This window comes from Vigna umbellata, chromosome 4, assembly GCF_029865625.1.
Source record: "Vigna umbellata cultivar VRB3 chromosome 4, Vumbellata_1.0, whole genome shotgun sequence".
In the NCBI taxonomy this organism is placed as follows: Eukaryota; Viridiplantae; Streptophyta; class Magnoliopsida; order Fabales; family Fabaceae; genus Vigna; species Vigna umbellata.
The window spans coordinates 69,730,449-69,748,920 of record NC_142168.1 but is presented as its reverse complement, the minus strand read 5'-3'; the positions used below and the strand labels follow the sequence as shown (position 1 = coordinate 69,748,920).

Sequence of the window (18,472 nt, the reverse complement as noted above, 5' to 3'; positions counted from 1 at the left end):
TTCTCTATGTGTCGTGACTTTTTTCTTTATCTAGTGTAAAGTGCAAATATCAATCTCCATAAATAATTGTTTGTACAGACTAAGCTGAATTGAAATTATTCACTACAAACTCAATGTTTATACATATATTTTGATTAAAAATTGACGTAGAGCAATTTATAAATTATGACAAAGATGATGATTATTTTTTCCATTTTTCATTAGTAAATTGAAAATAATATTTTTTGAAGATGATTAACATTGCATCTTAACAAACATTCCACAATTTTTTATTTGTTTAAAATTAATTTGAAAATTGTTTTCACCTGTTTTCTTCTAAGTCTTTCCTTAAAATAACAAAAACTTGGATTGAAAACCACTACAAAAGGTTGTGTTAACTTAAAAGTATTAGTCGACCTATAATTATTTAAAACTAACACATACAAAAGAATGAAGAAAATTTATTTGAGTTAGAATTTAAAAGAAAAAACACCTTTTTTAATTTGAAATAATTTAAAGATTACAGTGGGTTCTTATTATGATTTTTGTTCTTACCAAAATATCAACGTAATCACGCAAGTACTTGAATTTTAGAATGCTGTCAAAACTACCTAGGGCTCGAGCGCCACCATGATAGTGCTGAGCGGTGGAAAATGGCATTGAGTAGTGTAATTCTAGAGAGCAGGGCATTGAGGACCACATTCTGGCATTTTGTAGTGGCGACGCTGACATGTCAAAATGAGTTATTTAAGCGTGGTTCTCGTCAGGTTTTGGGATTCTTTTCCTCCTACTCTTCATTCTTCACTTAGGGCGACTAAAAGAGGCCCTTTGAGGCTGTTTGGGGTACTGGGAAGATCTCCCACTCCTCCTTGGGTCTTCAAGCTTCATTAATGGTGATTTTGTCCTTTTTGGTTTCAGGAAGAAGATGAGTCACGAATTAGAGATGGAAATACGAAGGGGAAGCATAATTAGAGCATGGAACAACTGCCAAGAACCTTGGGAAAGGTTGTGCATCTTCTCTTTAGTTCCAATTTCTTCCCTATCTCTCTAATTTTGTAGAACCCTAAGTTCTCCACCATGGATGGCTTGTCCTATTTATTGAGATTAATTGTAAGACATGGAATTCTTATGTATTTTATGATGTTAATGATATATGTTTTTCCAATTCATGTTAGTATTCAATTTCTATGCTTAATGTTTGTTTTGGTTTGGCCACCCATGCTTGATTTGTGATTCTTGATATATTGTGAAATATGATTTGAACCTACAACTGAAATTGAACACTTGATGGATAGAATTGAGATGTTTGTGAATGCATGAGAATGAAGTAGATGAATTCTAGTCTTAACAAATTATAAATACTCTATGTTAAATTTCTTGCACACCAATTGTTTGATAAAAATACCAAAAAGAGTTTCTTGTGTTCTTGTGCACTTTGATGTCTAATTAAGTTATGAAAGGAAAAGTTGTTATGTGTTGCACAAGTCTCTTGAGAGAAAATAATATTTATCACTTGCTACTCTACGATCGGTGCACTTGTTGTTGGTTTTGCAGACACACAGATGAGGAGTTGTCTTTGGATCAAATGTTAGGTGGCAATGATGGAGCAAATGACCAACCTTATGAAGTACCTGAAAAACACTAGAACGGGAGTTGAATATTCATTTCGCAACCCTTCCGATATAACATGTTGTCGAGCTTCAAATTTTTCTATTAAATGCTTTAGATGTTAAACCTAATAAATGTTTATAACTTTTATGTGTTATTCAGAATGTACACTGCAGAGTTTATAAGAACTTCCTTGATTGAAGAATAATCGTTTAGCTTGGAAGGTTCTTGTATTTAGAAATAAAAACACACTTAGTAGGTTTTTATAAGAGAAGTGTTTTGGCAAAAGAAAGGGTAATTGCACATATATTTTTTTATTAGTTCACTTCAACTCGCAGAGGGTTCAACTATAATCTTCATAAGATTACAATTGAGTATTCACACCACTCCTATTTTTCTCAGTTAGCGAATAACCTCCTATTATCCTAGACTGATTGAGTATTCTCACCACTCCTGGTACCCACGACCAGTGAATAACCTCCTATTATCCTAGACTTGGGTGAGTATTCACACCACTACTGGAACTAAGCAACCTTGCCTAGATTTCCTAACTCCATTGAGTTCAACAAGTATTTACCTTAATCATGGTCTTAATAACTTAGAAAACCTACCGGCCGGTTTAGTACAACCGTCCGGTTAGGTTGATTTAGCATTGCCTTCTTTGGACTGTCCGGTCAGTATGGTACACATAGAAATTTATTTCTTTTAACACTTTCATAAATATAATTTTGATATTAAGAGAAAATTGGGAGTCGCATGACTAAACGTTGAAAGTGCATGAAAAGGTCCACTCATTGAGAGGATATCACTTAAAATGAGTTTGTAAGTGTTAATAATTATTTCAAATTTAAATAAATTGTAGAATTTAGTGGTAATTAAAAAACTATTATCCCAATAAAAATGTAAAATAAAATTAAAATTCATTAAATTTAATAATATTGTCCAAACAAAAGATTTAAAGCATACAAGTTAAGCTTTTTAAAATGGAAGAAAACTAAATTTGAAGAATTCTATACTATTGTTGTTTGCAGCAAAGATGTGGCTCTCTAGAAGTGTTAGGTTTTCTCTTCTTCCTTCCATTGCCAAGTTTCCTCCTTTTCTTCCAATGCACAATTCCTTCTTTTGCTCTCACTCTCACTCTCAAACTTCCTTACACGACGACGCCGTCTCACAATTCAATCGCTTGCTTCATCAGCGTCATGTTCCTCCCATCTTCGAATTTGGAAAGATTTTGGGATTTCTTGTGAGGATGAAGCGGTACCCTACTGCTATTTCTCTCATTAAGCAAATGGAGCTCAAGGGAATTCACAATAACCTTGCTAATCTCAACCTCCTCATCAATTGTTTCTGTCACTTAAACCAATTGGCCTTTGCTTTCTCTGTATTTGCCAAGATTCTCAAACGGGGTTATCATGCAGATTCCATAACCTTAACTACACTCATCAGAGGTCTCTGTGATAAGGGTGAGGTTAAAGAAGCCCTCAACCTTCACGACAAAGTAGTAGCACTAGGATTTCGGCTCGACAAAATTACTTACGGCACTCTGATCAATGGATTGAGCAAAATAGGAGAAACTGAAGCCGGGATCAAATTGCTCAGAACGATTCAAGGTCGATCAACAGTAATGTATAACATTATTATTGACTCTTTATTAAAAGAGAAGCATTCAAAAGAAGCTTATGATTTATATTCTGAGATGGTTATCAAGGAAATTTCTCCTGATGTTGTTACTTATAGTACTCTAATTTATGGCTTTTGCTTAGTAGGACAGGTAGAAGTAGGATTTGGTTTCTAAATGAAATGCTATCAAATAGCATCAGGCCAGATGTTTATACCTATAATATATTGATTGATGCATTGTGTAAGGAAAGAAAGCTAAGAGAAGCCAAGAATGTGTTAGGTGTGATGGTGAAAGCTTATGTGAAACCTGATGTTGTTAGCTTTAGTGCTCTAATGGAAGGGTATTACGCAGTTAATAAAGTAAAGAATGCAAAACAAGTGTTATGTGCAATGACCCACATGGGAGTGAGTCCTAGTGTTAGGACTTACAATATCATGATAAATGGACTCATAAGGAACAAAAGGGTGGATAAGGCCATAAATCTCTTTCAGGAAATGCACAACAGGAATATAGTTCCAAATACTGTGACTTACAATACTCTTATTTATGGTTTATGCAAGACTGGAAGAATCTCTCATGCTTGGGATCTTTTTCATGAGATGTGTGGTAGAAATCAACAAGCAGACGTAATCACTTATAGTTCCATGATTGATGTTTTATGTAAAAATCATCAATTAGACAAGGCAATTGAATTATTGAGGAAAATGAGAGAAAATGGAGTTCAGCCCGATATGTACACTGCAACTATACTTATTGATGGGATGTGTAGAGGGGGGAAACTTAAGAATGCTCAAGAGGTTTTTCAAGATCTATTGAATAAAGGTCACAATCCCGACATCCGTACTTATACTGTTATGATTAGTGGTCTTTGTAAGGAGGGTTTGCTTGATGAGGCATTGACCCTATGGTCCAAAATGGAAGACAGTGGTTGTTTATCTAATGTTATAACTTTTGAAATAATCATCTCTGCTCTCTTTAAGAATGACGAGACTGAAAAGGCAGAGAAATTTTTTCACGAAATGATGAGACTTGTTGAAATGATGAAAGGTGACACTGTATTTGAATACCAATGTGTTTGTCATAGGATGCGCATGAATGGTTTGTAAATTTTGTATTAGATGAGTTGGTTTAGGTTGTTGCTGATGTTTTCCTGGTCAAGGGTTGATACATTTTTATTTTCTACTCTGCATTTTGGATTGCTATCAAACTTCTGTTTCCTTTGACATTACATTTCATTTGTAGAATTTGTATAACTGATTATTACAAAGGTTGAAATCAATGATCTCTTATTGTCTTTCAAGACCAAAACTGTGACCTCCCTCCCTATGTCTAAAATCTTGATGATTTTTTTATTTCCAACTGTTTGATATTTTCCTTTGATGTTTGTCAGAAACTAAATATGTTTTTTCTTTAGGGCCTTCAGTGTTGCACTTTAGGTTACCATTCCCAAAGAATAAGCACACTTACGAAGCTTAGGGATCTTAACCTTGGCAATAATCATCTTCATGATATGCCTATGGCTAAAGAACTTTTAAGTCTTTCTGAATTCTTTCAATAGCAGAATCTCACGTGTCTATTTCTTACCCTCACTGGATTAATTGCAGGTTCAACACATTTAGCACAATTGGATACATTGTCCCTCTATAATATTTGCCTAACTGCTTCAATCCATTCTACATTAGGTCTATTGAAGAATGAGCTCAGATTTCATTTTGATTCAAAACAATATGCAGATATATAACTGGGAAATTTGACACAATTAAAGGAATTACATCTATCATATAATTTACTCACAAATTCGATCCCTTCTGCATTGTGCCAATAAGAGAAGTATATTATTTTCTACTTTCAAATCAGCAAAATTTCTGGTCATATACCAGTAGAATTCCGAAATCTGAAAAAGATATTTGCTAGATGAGTGTGCCACTTTTATTTTTTTTTGTTCATAGGATTTGAATTATTTCTCCATGTTGTTCCGACAAGAGTTATTTGGAAAATTTCCTGGTTTGTTTTTTTTTCCCCCATATACTTTGATTTCTTCCTCCTTAAAACCTTCGCTGTAGGAACATTATGCAGCCTATTATCTCACATCATAACATGGAGATGATGAAGCTGAAGTCTAAAAGAACTAGAGATATACCACTTCTTGTGTGTATGAAGGATCATGGCACAACTTCCTTCCCATTCAAATATGGTTATACATAACCAGCTGATAAAGTTCTTACTTAGTTATAGATGTAGAAATTACATAATTACAATGATAAAATTCTTAGATTAATTACATAGCCATATATAGAACTCAAATATTGTATTTGCTGTTGAGTTAAGGTTGTTGAAGACTAATCTATAGTTTCAACCTCCTTGACAACGGTGGTGGCACCAAGTGCATGGCTGACAGAGTTGGAAACCAAAGTAATCAAAAAGTCAAATAGATCAGTGGCAATAACTGTTGAGGTTAAGTTCTCTTTGTGCAAAGTCTTCAACGAAGAGCTAACAAGCCTTGGAGAAATTAATTGGAGCGTTCCCTGATATCATTTTAACATCCTCCCCTGATTTCTTTATGATCTTCTTTATCCTTGCCAAGGGCAGAGGGTGGAGCCCTGTCCTTCCAGATATCCATCCACACAGTAACCCTGAATATGCACCAGCTTGTTTCATATCTGTTCTACTTCACTACTGTGTGTTTGTGAGTTAATTTCAGTTTTAATGGTCTCTGAGATACTCTTAGTTGTAGCATCAGTGTCAAGTTTCAGTGTTATATATACCATTTTCATTGAATCTTTCAGTTTCATTCCAATAACATTGCTGGCCAAGATTACTTTGGCTGGCTAAGTGGATCTATAATAAATAATTATGAATCTTTAACTCATAACATTGTTATTCTATTTATATATTTGTTGCTTGTGTCTAGCTAGAAACATTAGGGATCGAGAAGTGTAAAATGATTATTTAATGATTTGACTTATTTCTTGGTAAAGCATTATCAACAATGACAAGGGTTCTTCTCTACAAGTATTTAGCTATTTGAAAGGATTGCTTAATCAAAGAAATATTTTAGGCACAGATATAGTTTTTGGAGTCATGATCTGCAACAATCAGTTCTGTAAAATTAGACCTGTCATTTTATTTTTGGGTCCCAAGGCCAGCCCTGGCCTTTTCTAGACTTAGGCCCATTTTCTTGGCCCCACAGCCCTATGAAATGGATTGCCATTCCACTAGGGCTGGGGCAACCTTCAAATGCACATTTTCTTCTACACAAACATTTCTTCACTGCTGGAACTCGACAGCAATATCGGCGGCAGCACAGTGAAGTTTGACAGCAACACTGACGGCAGCAACGGTGGAGCTCGACTGCAGCTCTTGACGGCAGCTCTCAACAGTAGGACATGGTGGGTATCTTAAGGTCTCAAACTTCTCGTGGGCTTTCTTAACCCTTTGATACTTTTCTTTAGCTTCTTTGATTGTTTGAACTTGTATGTCTTTCAACTTGTCCAAAGTCTCTTGGCATGATTTTAGAGCTGTGATTGCCATCAAATTTCTTGCATTGTTGTCTTCTATCACTGTCACAACACCAAAATCATCTTGCAACATTAAGTTAGTGTGAAAAAGGAAAACAAGATTGATGAAATGTGAAGTATATTAAAATTGAGATTACCCTTTTGTGCTTTGATCTTTATTAAGCGTGAGATTATACCCAGTTCATGCCTATTTCCCTCTTAAGCCTAGTGGAGTCTAGTTTAAAATATCTTTGTTTTAGTTGATGTAGTTATTTTAACAATTTTTGTTTTACAATTTCCAGCAAATAGTTTTGTTTTTTCCTCTAGAATGAGTTAGTATAGGTACCATGTTTTGATTCTTCTTAGGAAATAGGTAGGTTAGTTTACATACAGCTCTATATATTGATGAAATGAATTTGCTTAGTCTAGTTTAATTGAGAGTTTTGCAACTGTTCTTTGTATTCTTTGATTGCAAGAATAATACAGTCTTGTTTCCAGTAATCTGGGTGTGTGAGAGTGTTGTTTTTGTGAGAGATTGATTTCTTACCTAAAGAAATCTATCAAATTATGAGCAAACCTTTAAATATTTTTAATGTTCATAACATAGGTTAGTTCTAAACTCTATTTATAACGTTGCAGACATGGTTGCTAGTTTTTTTTCAAACTCTTTTGTAACTAGTATGTCTCTATTGTCAATGCAATAATCTTTTATTATTTATTTGCAGTGTTACTGTTTGTTCTCTATCTCTCTTAATCATGTAAATTATTTTATCATATATTTCATTCTCTTCTGTACAACTTTTATAAAAGGTTATGTAAATATGATTCCTCATTGTTGGAAGTTCCACATCGACTAGAGATAAGGTTAATTTAGAGTATATAAGTGGGTACAAACCTCATCTTACAAGTCGGTTTTGTGGGGTTGAGTTAGGTTTAAAGTCCACTTCTTAATACTCATTTTAACTGCTAGTATATAGTTGACATTTTGGCCTGAGGTCTACTAATTAAAAAAGTAAATGTAATTGTAAGTACCATTATAGAAGATCATATAAAACCTAGATTTTTCAATATGTTTACTTAGTTAAATATCACCTTTAACTTAAAATCCAAAACATTCTAAAATTAAATTTACAGCTATAAACAGAAAACTGTGTAAATGACATATATATCTATCTAGCGAGAGTTAACATAAAAGTTATTTTGACTCTATTATAACTGAAATTTTAATCTACTATTTTCTAAGCAATTACTTGGCATTGCATCCTGGTATAATTTGACAAGGTGCAATGCTACAAAGAAGCTGCTAACAAGCAAAGTCAGTTAAGTATCTGTGACACGCTTTAGAATAATAATATATATTAGATTTTGATGTATCCAAGTATCTGACACACTTATTGGATATTGATGTCTCTGTCATAATTGTATAGGCAAAAGCTACGATGTATCATGTCAACCATTTACTGTGTATCATGTCAACCATTCACTGTATCTTTGGTTTTTAGCTCAAGTAAAACCTAGCCGAATGTAACACAAATCCAAAATAAAATGTTTCACATTGTTAAGAGTTTCGTGTTCAATGGCAAGTTACTTCTTATTCTATAGTTTGCCTCTGTTTTTACTCATTTTTCCAGATTTGCACATTTTCCCTTCTTGCTAGCTTAACTCAGTTTTACATTATTTTGCCTCTGTTAATCTTCAGAAAGTTGTTCAATAGTTTTTGGCGTCTCGAAGGATAAGTGCCAAGTTTGAATGAATAAGCTACTCATGCTTTAAGTGTTCAACTGTGCTAGTTTGGCTGATTTCATGGTCTCATCAATGAAAGGTTCTGATCACCAAAGGTATCTTAGATGTTTGCAACAAGTGAAGCAAGAGCCTTGTCAAGAATAAGCTTGAAACACTGTTCAGGGTATTAACCAGAGGAAAAACTAAAAAAATTGAATATCCTTCTAATTATATTCTGGATTTGTAATTTATATTTCTTTTATGAATTATTGATGCAGCTTGAGCAACAGATTATGACAGTTGGTGGGTCAATCCCTACGAAACTGAGTTTCAGTGGGTGACTGGGTGGGTTTGTAGAGATGCTTGTGTTATGATTCTCATCTTTGTTAAAGATTATCTTTTATCTTATGTCCATGGTGAATGTACGGTTTTTGTGAAGATAGCATCCATCCATTGCATAATTTATAATCTATTGCAGGCTTTAATGAAGGATGATAGCATCATCAAATGATCTTTGTCTCTTGTATTTCTCTTTCAAACAAGGGTTGGATATATTTTTTATTCTTTAGGTATGATGTTTTTTGTTTTAGGATTTGATCACAAACATAAGCCTTCAATTGCCACATGTTTCTTTGCAGAGGTGTTTTTATTATGCAGTTCAAGTTGGGTTTGGGTTTGTTGTTGTGGAAGATATATGTTGATTTTGGGGAGGGAAAGATGTCATTTTCTAGATGACATACATAAGTAGCAAGGCATGTATTTTTGATTCTGAGTGCAGTTGTTTAGGTCGGGACCGAATTATATTATAGCCTAGAGGATAAATTTATTTTCAAACGCTGATATATCCCAAGCAATTAAATCATGGCTTCAATCTCATACATTTATTGCATAGCAGTATCCATATGGAATAAAGAGTTGGGGTAATTAATTTGAATTAATAATTTTAGTATGTTTTTCTCAGAATAAGACTGTCCTGTCGTGATGTTTGATCATCATTTGGGTTCTCATAATAGCACTAATTCAGATTGTAGAGATTTGGAAGGTAGGGTTACATAACTAACAAACTCTTGATTTATTTATTTTGTTTGTGGCATTTGCACTGTAAAAATTTTGGTAGATGTGGATTGGTCGATCGGGTTACTATATTCTTATATTTGGTTGCCTTCTAAATATTAATGCTTGAAAAAGTGGGGTTGGGTACTGCATGTGGTATTTGACAATAAAACTAGAGCCCGGTTGCTTCAGTGGCTAGCGGAAGAAATAGAGAGCTTAAGGGTTAGCAGTTACGAATTTGAAGAAATTGTGGTTAAGAATGGCTCTGTTGTGCCACTGGACATAGGTTCTGCCACACAGGTTTTCTAGTACCATTATGCTAATCACTTGGTTTTTCTGCATAATAAATTGTGAATATGTATTTAACCAATGCAAATTTTGTTGAAAATTTTTCAGTTGGACATATCTGCTGAATTTGAAATCGAATATTTAGCATCGAAAGAGACCGAGAAGAAGGAAAACGTAGGGTGTGGAAATGGAGCTTTTGATAGGAGTAGTCTAGAACCATTTGGCATTGCCGATGACCAACTTTCTGAGCTAACACCAATTTATTTCCATCTTTCTAGTACTACCACCAGTTTAACATCTTCCTTCTATGTTGATGTCATTTTGGAAATGATTATGATTTCTTTGATATATTTTGAAGAATATTTTACAGATTTGAAATAGTTTATGTAAAAAATTCTTAACTTTGAGGTTTTGATGAACGATGTTATTCAGTATAACTTATTGTGTAGAAAGGCTAAATATATTAATAAACTGTTGTTTTTTTTATTTAATTAATATAATCGTGTCTTTATGCACAAATATTTATTGTCTTTGTGTATTTTAAGTACTGATTTCATAATAAGTATTAATAATAGTAAAATAAATAAATTCTTTACATGTTATTTTGTCATTTAAAAATAATATAAAAATAAAAATTATACATTTTTTAAAATTTACTGTAATTTTTTTTTGAAATGTTTTAATTCGAAAAATAAAAAATTACTTACAAATTTAATTTTCACAAATAAAATTATTTGTGAATTTTTTTTGCAAGAAATTACTTTTAAATTTAAAACATGCAAGAAAATTATTTGTGAAATTTAAATTTGCAAGGAAAAGTATACGTTGTTTTTGAATTGATTTTTTGTAACGAAAAATTGTTGTAAATCGTTTTTGGAGGAAAATTTGCTGCCAATATTTATCATAAAAAGTTTGCAAGAAATTTCTTGTGAATTTTTAAATTTCAAGATAATTAATTATCTATGAAGTTATTACTTATCGATTAAAATTCATAGGAAAAACAACAAAAAAGAACACTTTTCTTTCAAAAAAATTTCAAATTTTTGTAAGAAATCTTCAAGAAAATGTCTATGAAATGAGGAAAGTAGTAATAAAATTCAAATGCAAACAAGAAACTTGAAATACAAGGTTAATTATGTTTTAACTGCAAAATTAATATGCATTTTCAATTCATTTTTCCTCTTAGTATTGTTAGTGTATGTAATGTTTTAGATACTAAATTCACTTCGTTAACCCATAATTCAAGCTAAATCTCTTCTAAAATATTTATTATAATCGTTTTTATTAATGTTTTAAAGAATTAATTTATTTAAATTTTATATATTAATGTAATAAGTCATAATAAAAATGACTATTATCATACATTGAATGTAGACCATGACTAATTCGAATCTTCATTGTTATCGGTAATATAATAGTACATATATTCTAAAATAACATATTTATTTAGTGTTTCAAAAATATACTATGAAAAGAAAAATACATATATCATATTTGTTATAGAGTTTTTTTTATCAACAACGTACTATTGAACATAAGCATATTGAAGAACTTCATTATAAGTTGGTAGTATACTTTTTAAGATATTAAAACTTAATGGTGCTTATCGTTTAGTCTATCTTATATATGATCTTTAATCTTGAGTTTTGTGTAGTGATTATGATTAATTGAATTTTAATTTAGATGTAAAGTAGTTGTAGACAAATTTATTTGTTAAATGTCAGTAATTATTATTTTAAATAAATATTTCAGTATAGTCGTCGGGATCGAGATATGAACCTGATGGACGACGTCTGAACCTTCTCACGTTATTGTTGTCCTTGTTCCTACTTCTTGCACAGTGTTCTTCGAGGAGAATGGAGGGGGTATCTGCGAAGGCACTCCGACGCTCAAGTTAGAAGTGAATGATAGAATCTTTTTGTTCCGTAATAAAATCAATATTTTTCTCTCCCTTTGGAATCATTAAAACGTACCTTTTACCTTTTAGGTTTTTCGTATTTAACCTACAAGTAAGATAAACCGTTTACCTAAAATCCGGTTAGTTGGAAAATCCAGCCGCTTGGTCGTGATCCTCGTCTTTGATACTTGGTTAGTTAGTTCCGTAACTTGCGCTATCATAGTTAGATATTTTTCACTGCTTCTTCCTTGGTTTATTCGGATTAACTGATCCAGCCTGAATAAACATAACCGAGAGTCTGTTGACTCTAGTTTGACTGGGTTGATTTGGCATTGTATTGTATTTGACCCTTGTTGGTCGTCTTATTTAGTTTGGATGATCGCTGTTAAAGGCGACATTGACGAGCGTATAATGTAACCGATCGTCTCGTTAGTATTATCTTCAGTGATATGGCGATCGTTTGGTCTAGGTGGTTGACGATTGTTCGCAAGTTGAGTTGGTTTTATCTGATCGTTCACTTGCGAGTGGTTGTTATAATTACCAAACTGACCGTTCGGCGAAGCGATCGTTTGACTATTTTTTGATATCTGCTCGGTTCACTATTGGTAACCGTTCGGGTTGAAGCGACCGTTTAGTTGCTCGTTCGGTTCATTGTTGATAACCGCTCGGCTTAGATATCCTACTATACATAATTTATTTAGTTGTATTCATAATGTTTAGATCTTTTCAACCGTGGAAATGAAAAAAGTAAAATAAAAGTAATATTAGAAAAAAAATGCTTAATTAATTGCTTACTTGTATCCAAATTTAATGGTTAGTATGTACTCGCTTTTAAACACGTTTCTATTACGTCCTCATGTGGTTTAATTATGTAAGACCCGTAAAAAATATTTTTTTCATTATTATATTTGTGATGCTAAATAAATAATTATGATGTGAAGAAAGTCTTAAGAAAAAATTAATTAATATTAGTTTTCATTTTAATTTTGGAAAATGCATAAAATAAGAGTTGGGTAGTGTTGTTTACATTATATTATCATCGAAAAGGGCGCTTGAGACCTTGAGTTCGATTCCTTTCATAAACACTGCCTTAGTTCCTTTGTTTCTTCTAATTGTGTTAAATTTCTATGTGCACGTGCAGAAGAGAAGTTAAATTTTTTTTTATGCCTTGGTTACTTAAGGGAGGTAATAGTTATTTGTTTTATTGCTTCTTATTTTTCTTGTTGCTTGGTGCATTTTTGGTTGGTATTGGATATTAAGTCTTTGGCCAAGACTTTTGGGTCTCTTGAGAGGGGCTCACTTGTCTCGTAAATTCAATTAGCCATCCTAGGATATTCATTCTACCCTTTAAAACATCACTACACCCATGAAAGTTTGAGGAGCAAGTCTTGCTGTGTTTCAAAACTCTGATCAATCTGCACATTTTGGGTGTTTACCGTGTGATTAGGATTTGCAATCTTTTGAAGATTGGCTTGGTTTACCTGTTGTGATTATAGGAAGAAGAACGGTGGTGTTCTTGACTTTGACGGTTCCTCAAAGGGTTAAACAGTAGAAGAGGGTGTTCTTGCTGCTGGTCTTGTTGTTTACTGTCTATATTAGATTAGAGGGTTAGAGAGGTGTTTTATATTTTTGACGTGAAGTCTCTATAAAAACCTTGTTGTAAAAACCTTGATCTTTATAGTGCATTTGATTTGTGTGGTTGGAAGGACACTAAATGTAGGCTTGGCCGAACCAGTATAAAAACACAACGGTTGAATTTTCTGATCCCTACTCTCTTTTATTCATTCTTTTTATTCATTCGATTAAGTTCTTTGCATATTCGATTAAGTTTCAGCTAGATTGTTAATCATTTACCTTGAGATTCAAGAACAGTGTAAAGACATCACATTTTGTGAAAATGGTTTTAAAAGCTTTTATTTTTACACTTCATCAATCCTCTTGGTGTGAGAAATTGAGCCAATCTATTTGAACAAGGTCAAACACGTAGTGAGGGGGGGGGGGGGTTTGGTGAAGAGTTTTGTGATGAGAAATGAACTAAATTAGAACACATATTTAAAACAGTTGGTCATTAACTCAATTACAATGCTTCAAATCACAATTGACAACAATTAAAGGCTACTCTAACCTATAATCCAATACAATCTAACCATCTAAGCGAAGATTAACCATGTTTTCATAATCACGAACTAAGCGAACACAACACACCTATTCCATCCAATGTATTCCACACATATTGATCAACTAAGCGGAGATACAATCACCAATTGGGCAAATAAGCGTATACGCATTGCAAGAACACAACCAGATTTAATAGAATGCTAAGCCAGAGTAGCAGAAACACAATTACAACCCAAAATCTCAAAGAAACGATGCAATCTCACTAATGACCAACCAAGCACGCTTAAGCTAACATTAAAACGAAATTGACACAACTAATCAGAGTTAAAAACATGAAAATAAATGAAGAAAACATTAAAGCCGAACGATATTGAAGTTGACCGAACGATCCTAGCAACAAAGTGCGTCAGGAACCGAATGGTACAAAACAGTTAAGCTGGACAGAGGGAGCAGACATAAGCCGAACAGTGCTACATAAGAGTATATGACTGAATATATTAAAATGCAGAAACTTAGAAAACGTTGCGGAATACAGAAACGAAATGCAGACTAGAAAACACAAATCTAGACGTGAATATAAAACTCTAGTGAACTCAAAATGGCAAACGAGATATGAAAATGAGATTGGAAATGAAATTGTAGTGCGTGAATGAAATTGAAGATTCAACAACATTAAATGAAAGTGCTATAAAACATAAAAGCAAGAACACAAAACGAAAATTGCAATTAAAATGGAAATTACATGAAGAGTAAAGGAAGGCAAACCTAAAACCTAAACCCCCAAAGGGGGCGGCTCGAAGAAGATGTACCAAGCTCCAAAACATAAAAGAGAAGAAACGTGAATGAGAGCGGGGGGAGGGCGGTTTATAAAACCAAAAAGACCAAAATGCCCTTCCTCATGGGCTTCTCCTAAAAGTAGACCAAAAATGGGCCCAAAGTCATAAAGTTTGACCCAATTACATTATAAAAACGAAATTAAACTATAATATTGACGTGACCACCCTCTTGAAGTCCCAGAATATGTTTCCAACACTGTCCTATTTTCTTTCTCTGGTCACTTCATCTGACCATTCGATTCAGTAGTGTTATGTCGTTCATTCTTAGACCATTCGGTGCAGCTATGCTCTACAGGTTCGCTTTGTGACCGTTTGGTGCAACAAAGCTCAGACCGTTCGGTGCAGCTATGCTCTACAGGTTCGCTTTGTGACCATTTGGTGCAACAAAGCTGAGATCGTTCGGTGCAATAAAGCTAAGACCATTCGGTTCAGCAATGCTTTGTAGGTTTGTTTGTTCAAGCGTCTAGTGTAGGCATTACAAGACTGTTCGACATAGGCATTTACAGATCATTCAACGTAGTCCTTCACAGACCGTTCGACATAGTCCTTTACAAACCTTTTGGTGTTGTACAATAGGTTCAGACCTTTTTTCTCTACCTTTCTAATAGTGATTGTTCTGCAATTAATGATTGGAATAATTAGTCCCAGATAATTCAAATTAATTAAAATAAGAATTAACAGTCTAATTAATCCCAAATAGTAAAAATGAGACAATAATGAAGAATTAAACACAATTCACTAACACAATTCGGTGCGGAAAACTGATAATGGTTGATTTAACCATTATTTGAGAGTAAATAAGAGAGTTGAGGTTGCTTGTTTGACTTAGAAGCTTTCTTGTTGTCTTGTTTTTAGCTTATTTCGGTGAATAAGAGAGTTGAGGTTATACTTGAAGATTTTATCACTAAATTCCCTTCATTTTGTTGGAAACTAGAATGAATTGGAAGAGGAGTTAAATGTTAAGAAGTTAGAACTCAGAAAGGACAGAAAGAGAAAAAGAAGAGAAGGCTGCTAAAGGTCGCAGGACGCTTGGGTGCCCTCCTCTAGGCCCTCCGTGCAGGAGTCTCGCATTCACACTTGAGCGCCCTTTCAGGGATGTTGAGCACCCTTTCAGGGACGCTGAGCGCCAGTCTTCAAGTAATGTTTCACGCTTGGGCGCCCTTCCTGGGGCGCTGAGCTCCATGCTCTCCCAAGCTCGCCTGGGCGCCCTAAGTAGGGGCGATGAGCGGTGTCAACGTTGGCCGATGATCCAATTCAGCCCTATTTAAGGATTTGCACGACCTATAAGGGGTAGCTTTTGACAGAATTGACACAAAATTCAAATTTTCCAACCTCTAGAGGCAAAAGTGGATGTGGAAGCTATCCTCTTCAGCTTTTACGGTTTATCTTTCATTCTCATTCCATTGTTCATTTAGTTTCTCTATGACAAGGCGGAACTAAATTCAATTTTTTATTGGGGGATGATGTAACCTTATTAACTAATGTATTTTGAATTGATTCCAATTTATTTATGCTTCTTTCATTTTAGAGTTATTCTTCTTTTCTCTATGCTTGTTATGTTTAACTCATTCATGACATGATCATTGGTTTTCGTGATATGGACACATACGGAAAAACCTAGATCTGGAGAATTTTCTCCCAAAAGCAGTATTGCCTAGACATAGGGATATGAGTTTTGGTTATCTTAAGCTTCTAATCGTAATGCAGAATTAATTACTAGTGATACAAGACATCATGATCTAGTAATTAGGGATAGACTTTCTTCATCGAGACATCGGGTTTTAAGTAATTTAGAAAGTGATATTAACATTAATGAAGAAGATGAATTCATATATGCATGAGAGTAAACTAGGTGAAATCTAAACCCCGAACAACATATTCATATCATATTTTCAATATCATCCATTCATCTTTGTTTTTTCTTCAATGGATAAAAAATGCATTCATATTTACTTTCTTGTTTTTGCTTCAAAACCCTAAAATTGTTCTTCAAAGTTTTAATTAGTTAAGTAATTACATGACTGTTTAGTCCCGTGAGTCTCTTGGGAAACGATACTTGGTCTTACCATTTATTATTACTTGATACGATTCGGTACACTTGACGACATCTTAACAAGTTTTTGGCGCCGCTGCCGGGGACTCGTGGTTTAAACTATACTTTTGTGTGATTCTTAACCGATTAGACTTTATCTTTAATTTTATCTTTTTATCTTTCTATCTTTTTATCTTTTTATCTTTTTATCTTTTTATCTTTAATTTTTTATCTTTTTATCTTTTATTTTAATTTTATATTTTTTATCTGTTAGTGCTAATTGGGTGCTCTATGTTTTGTTCTCTAGTTTATGCAGGGTAAAATCAGACTAGAAGCACAAAAGTCTCTGAACCTCTTCTTATAGGTCTGAACAACAGTAGAAGAAAAAGGAGAAACAGGACGTCAAGAGAACTTGTCCCTTCTCTTGAGACTCTTTATAGCCTTCACTTAATGATCTGACCAGGGAACAAAAATTATGGCTGAAGATCAGAATGGTACTAACCCGGCAGATTATGAAATAGTCATTGGTCCTCATAATTTTAATAGCATTGCAACGCCAAGGGTTAATGCTGCAAATATATAGATGAAGCCTGCTTTGATTCAATTGGTGAAGAGCAACCAATTCAATGGATTATCACATGAAAATCCATATGAGCATCTGACCACATTCAATGAGATATGAAATATTGTGAAGATCAATGGCGTGCCAGATGAAGCTATTAAACTTAGCTTGTTCCCCTTCTCTTTGGGAGACAATGCTAAGATGTGGTTGAACTCTTTTCCAAAAAACAACTTTACTGAGTGGGAAGCTATGGTTGCAAAGTTTCTGAACAAATACTTCCCACAATCAAAGGTAAACAAAGGAAAGCAGGAAATCTCTTCTTTCAGGCATGGCATGGATGAAACATTAGGTCAAGCATGGGACCGATTTAAAGGCTTGTTGAGAAAGATGCCCACTCATGGTTTTGATGAACATACAGTAGTCATTCTATTCCTTGGAGGTCTAAGCTCACAAACTACATTGATGCTAGATGCCTCAGTAGGAGGTAATATCAAGTGCAAGACTCCAGAGGAAACTTATGGTTTGATTGAAAATATGACTACAAATGATAATGAGATGCATAGTGAAAGAACTCGACTTCAACAAAAAGGAGTTCCAACTACAATCTCAAGGTGCTCTGCTGGCTTAGAATAAGATTATGACTCAACAGTTGGAGACTCTAATGAAGAAAATCTCTCAATTGCCAAGGGAGTTGCAGAACGTTTCTCAATGTTCAACCACAACTTTGTGAGTTGTGTGGGTGGAGATCATATTAATGATCAATGTGTTATGCCGGAAGTTACCCAAGAGGAAGTCAACTTTATGGGTCCATGTAATCAATTTCGTCCAGGTAATTATAACCAAGGATGGAAACCTCACCCAAGTATGGTCAAGGACAAGCTGGGCAATTCAACAGATCACAACAACAATGGCAACACAACCCTCATTATATGAAAGAACTACAAAGTTAGAAGAGACACTCCAACAGTCATGCAAGTGTCTATATCCAATCATAAGAGCACTAAAGCTGCTATTAGGAATTTGGAGATAAAGGTTGGCCAACTAGCTAAAAAGTTGGAGAGAATTCTGAAAAGTAGTTTGGGGCAATACTGAAGTTAACCCTAATAAGGAGTGTAATTCTATCATAATAATTAGTAGTGAGAGGTTGGAAGAGACAAAAATAGAGAGAAAAGAAAAAGATGTGTTGAGAGAAAAAAATTGCGCTTCATATTCTGCCTGGTTGTTGGAAGCTTTGAATTTGAACTCCAGGGAGTGCTCCA

The 18,472-nt window shown here is 34.0% G+C and overlaps 3 protein-coding genes and 1 pseudogene across 4 annotated transcripts; 3 read left to right on the top strand and 1 right to left on the bottom strand.

Moving 5' to 3' along the window:
• The first annotated feature begins 2,623 nt into the window (after positions 1 to 2,623).
• On the top strand, positions 2,624 to 3,382 carry LOC148201100 (uncharacterized). The gene has a single exon (XM_088113536.1). It carries the CDS (start codon positions 2,624 to 2,626, stop codon positions 3,380 to 3,382), a length of 759 nt encoding a protein of 252 aa, XP_087969662.1.
• Positions 3,373 to 10,181, top strand: LOC148201097 (uncharacterized). 2 transcript variants are annotated; one of them, XM_088113535.1, is made up of 3 exons: positions 3,373 to 6,597; positions 8,405 to 8,611; positions 8,706 to 10,181. In XM_088113535.1, exon 1 carries the CDS (start codon positions 3,388 to 3,390, stop codon positions 4,312 to 4,314), a length of 927 nt encoding a protein of 308 aa, XP_087969661.1. In that variant the 5' UTR covers positions 3,373 to 3,387; the 3' UTR covers positions 4,315 to 6,597; positions 8,405 to 8,611; positions 8,706 to 10,181. The 2 variants fall into 2 exon arrangements, with proteins under 2 accessions (XP_087969661.1, XP_087969660.1); XM_088113534.1 differs by having other exon boundaries at positions 8,405 to 9,780; positions 9,877 to 10,181.
• Positions 5,548 to 5,866, bottom strand: LOC148201099 (nuclear transcription factor Y subunit C-1-like). The gene is given in 2 exon segments (XM_088113537.1): positions 5,548 to 5,686; positions 5,688 to 5,866. Coding segments are annotated over 2 exon segments (318 nt in total).
• Positions 9,409 to 10,149, top strand: LOC148201098 (acid beta-fructofuranosidase 1, vacuolar pseudogene; annotated as a pseudogene).
• Positions 10,182 to 18,472: the final 8,291 nt, after the last annotated feature.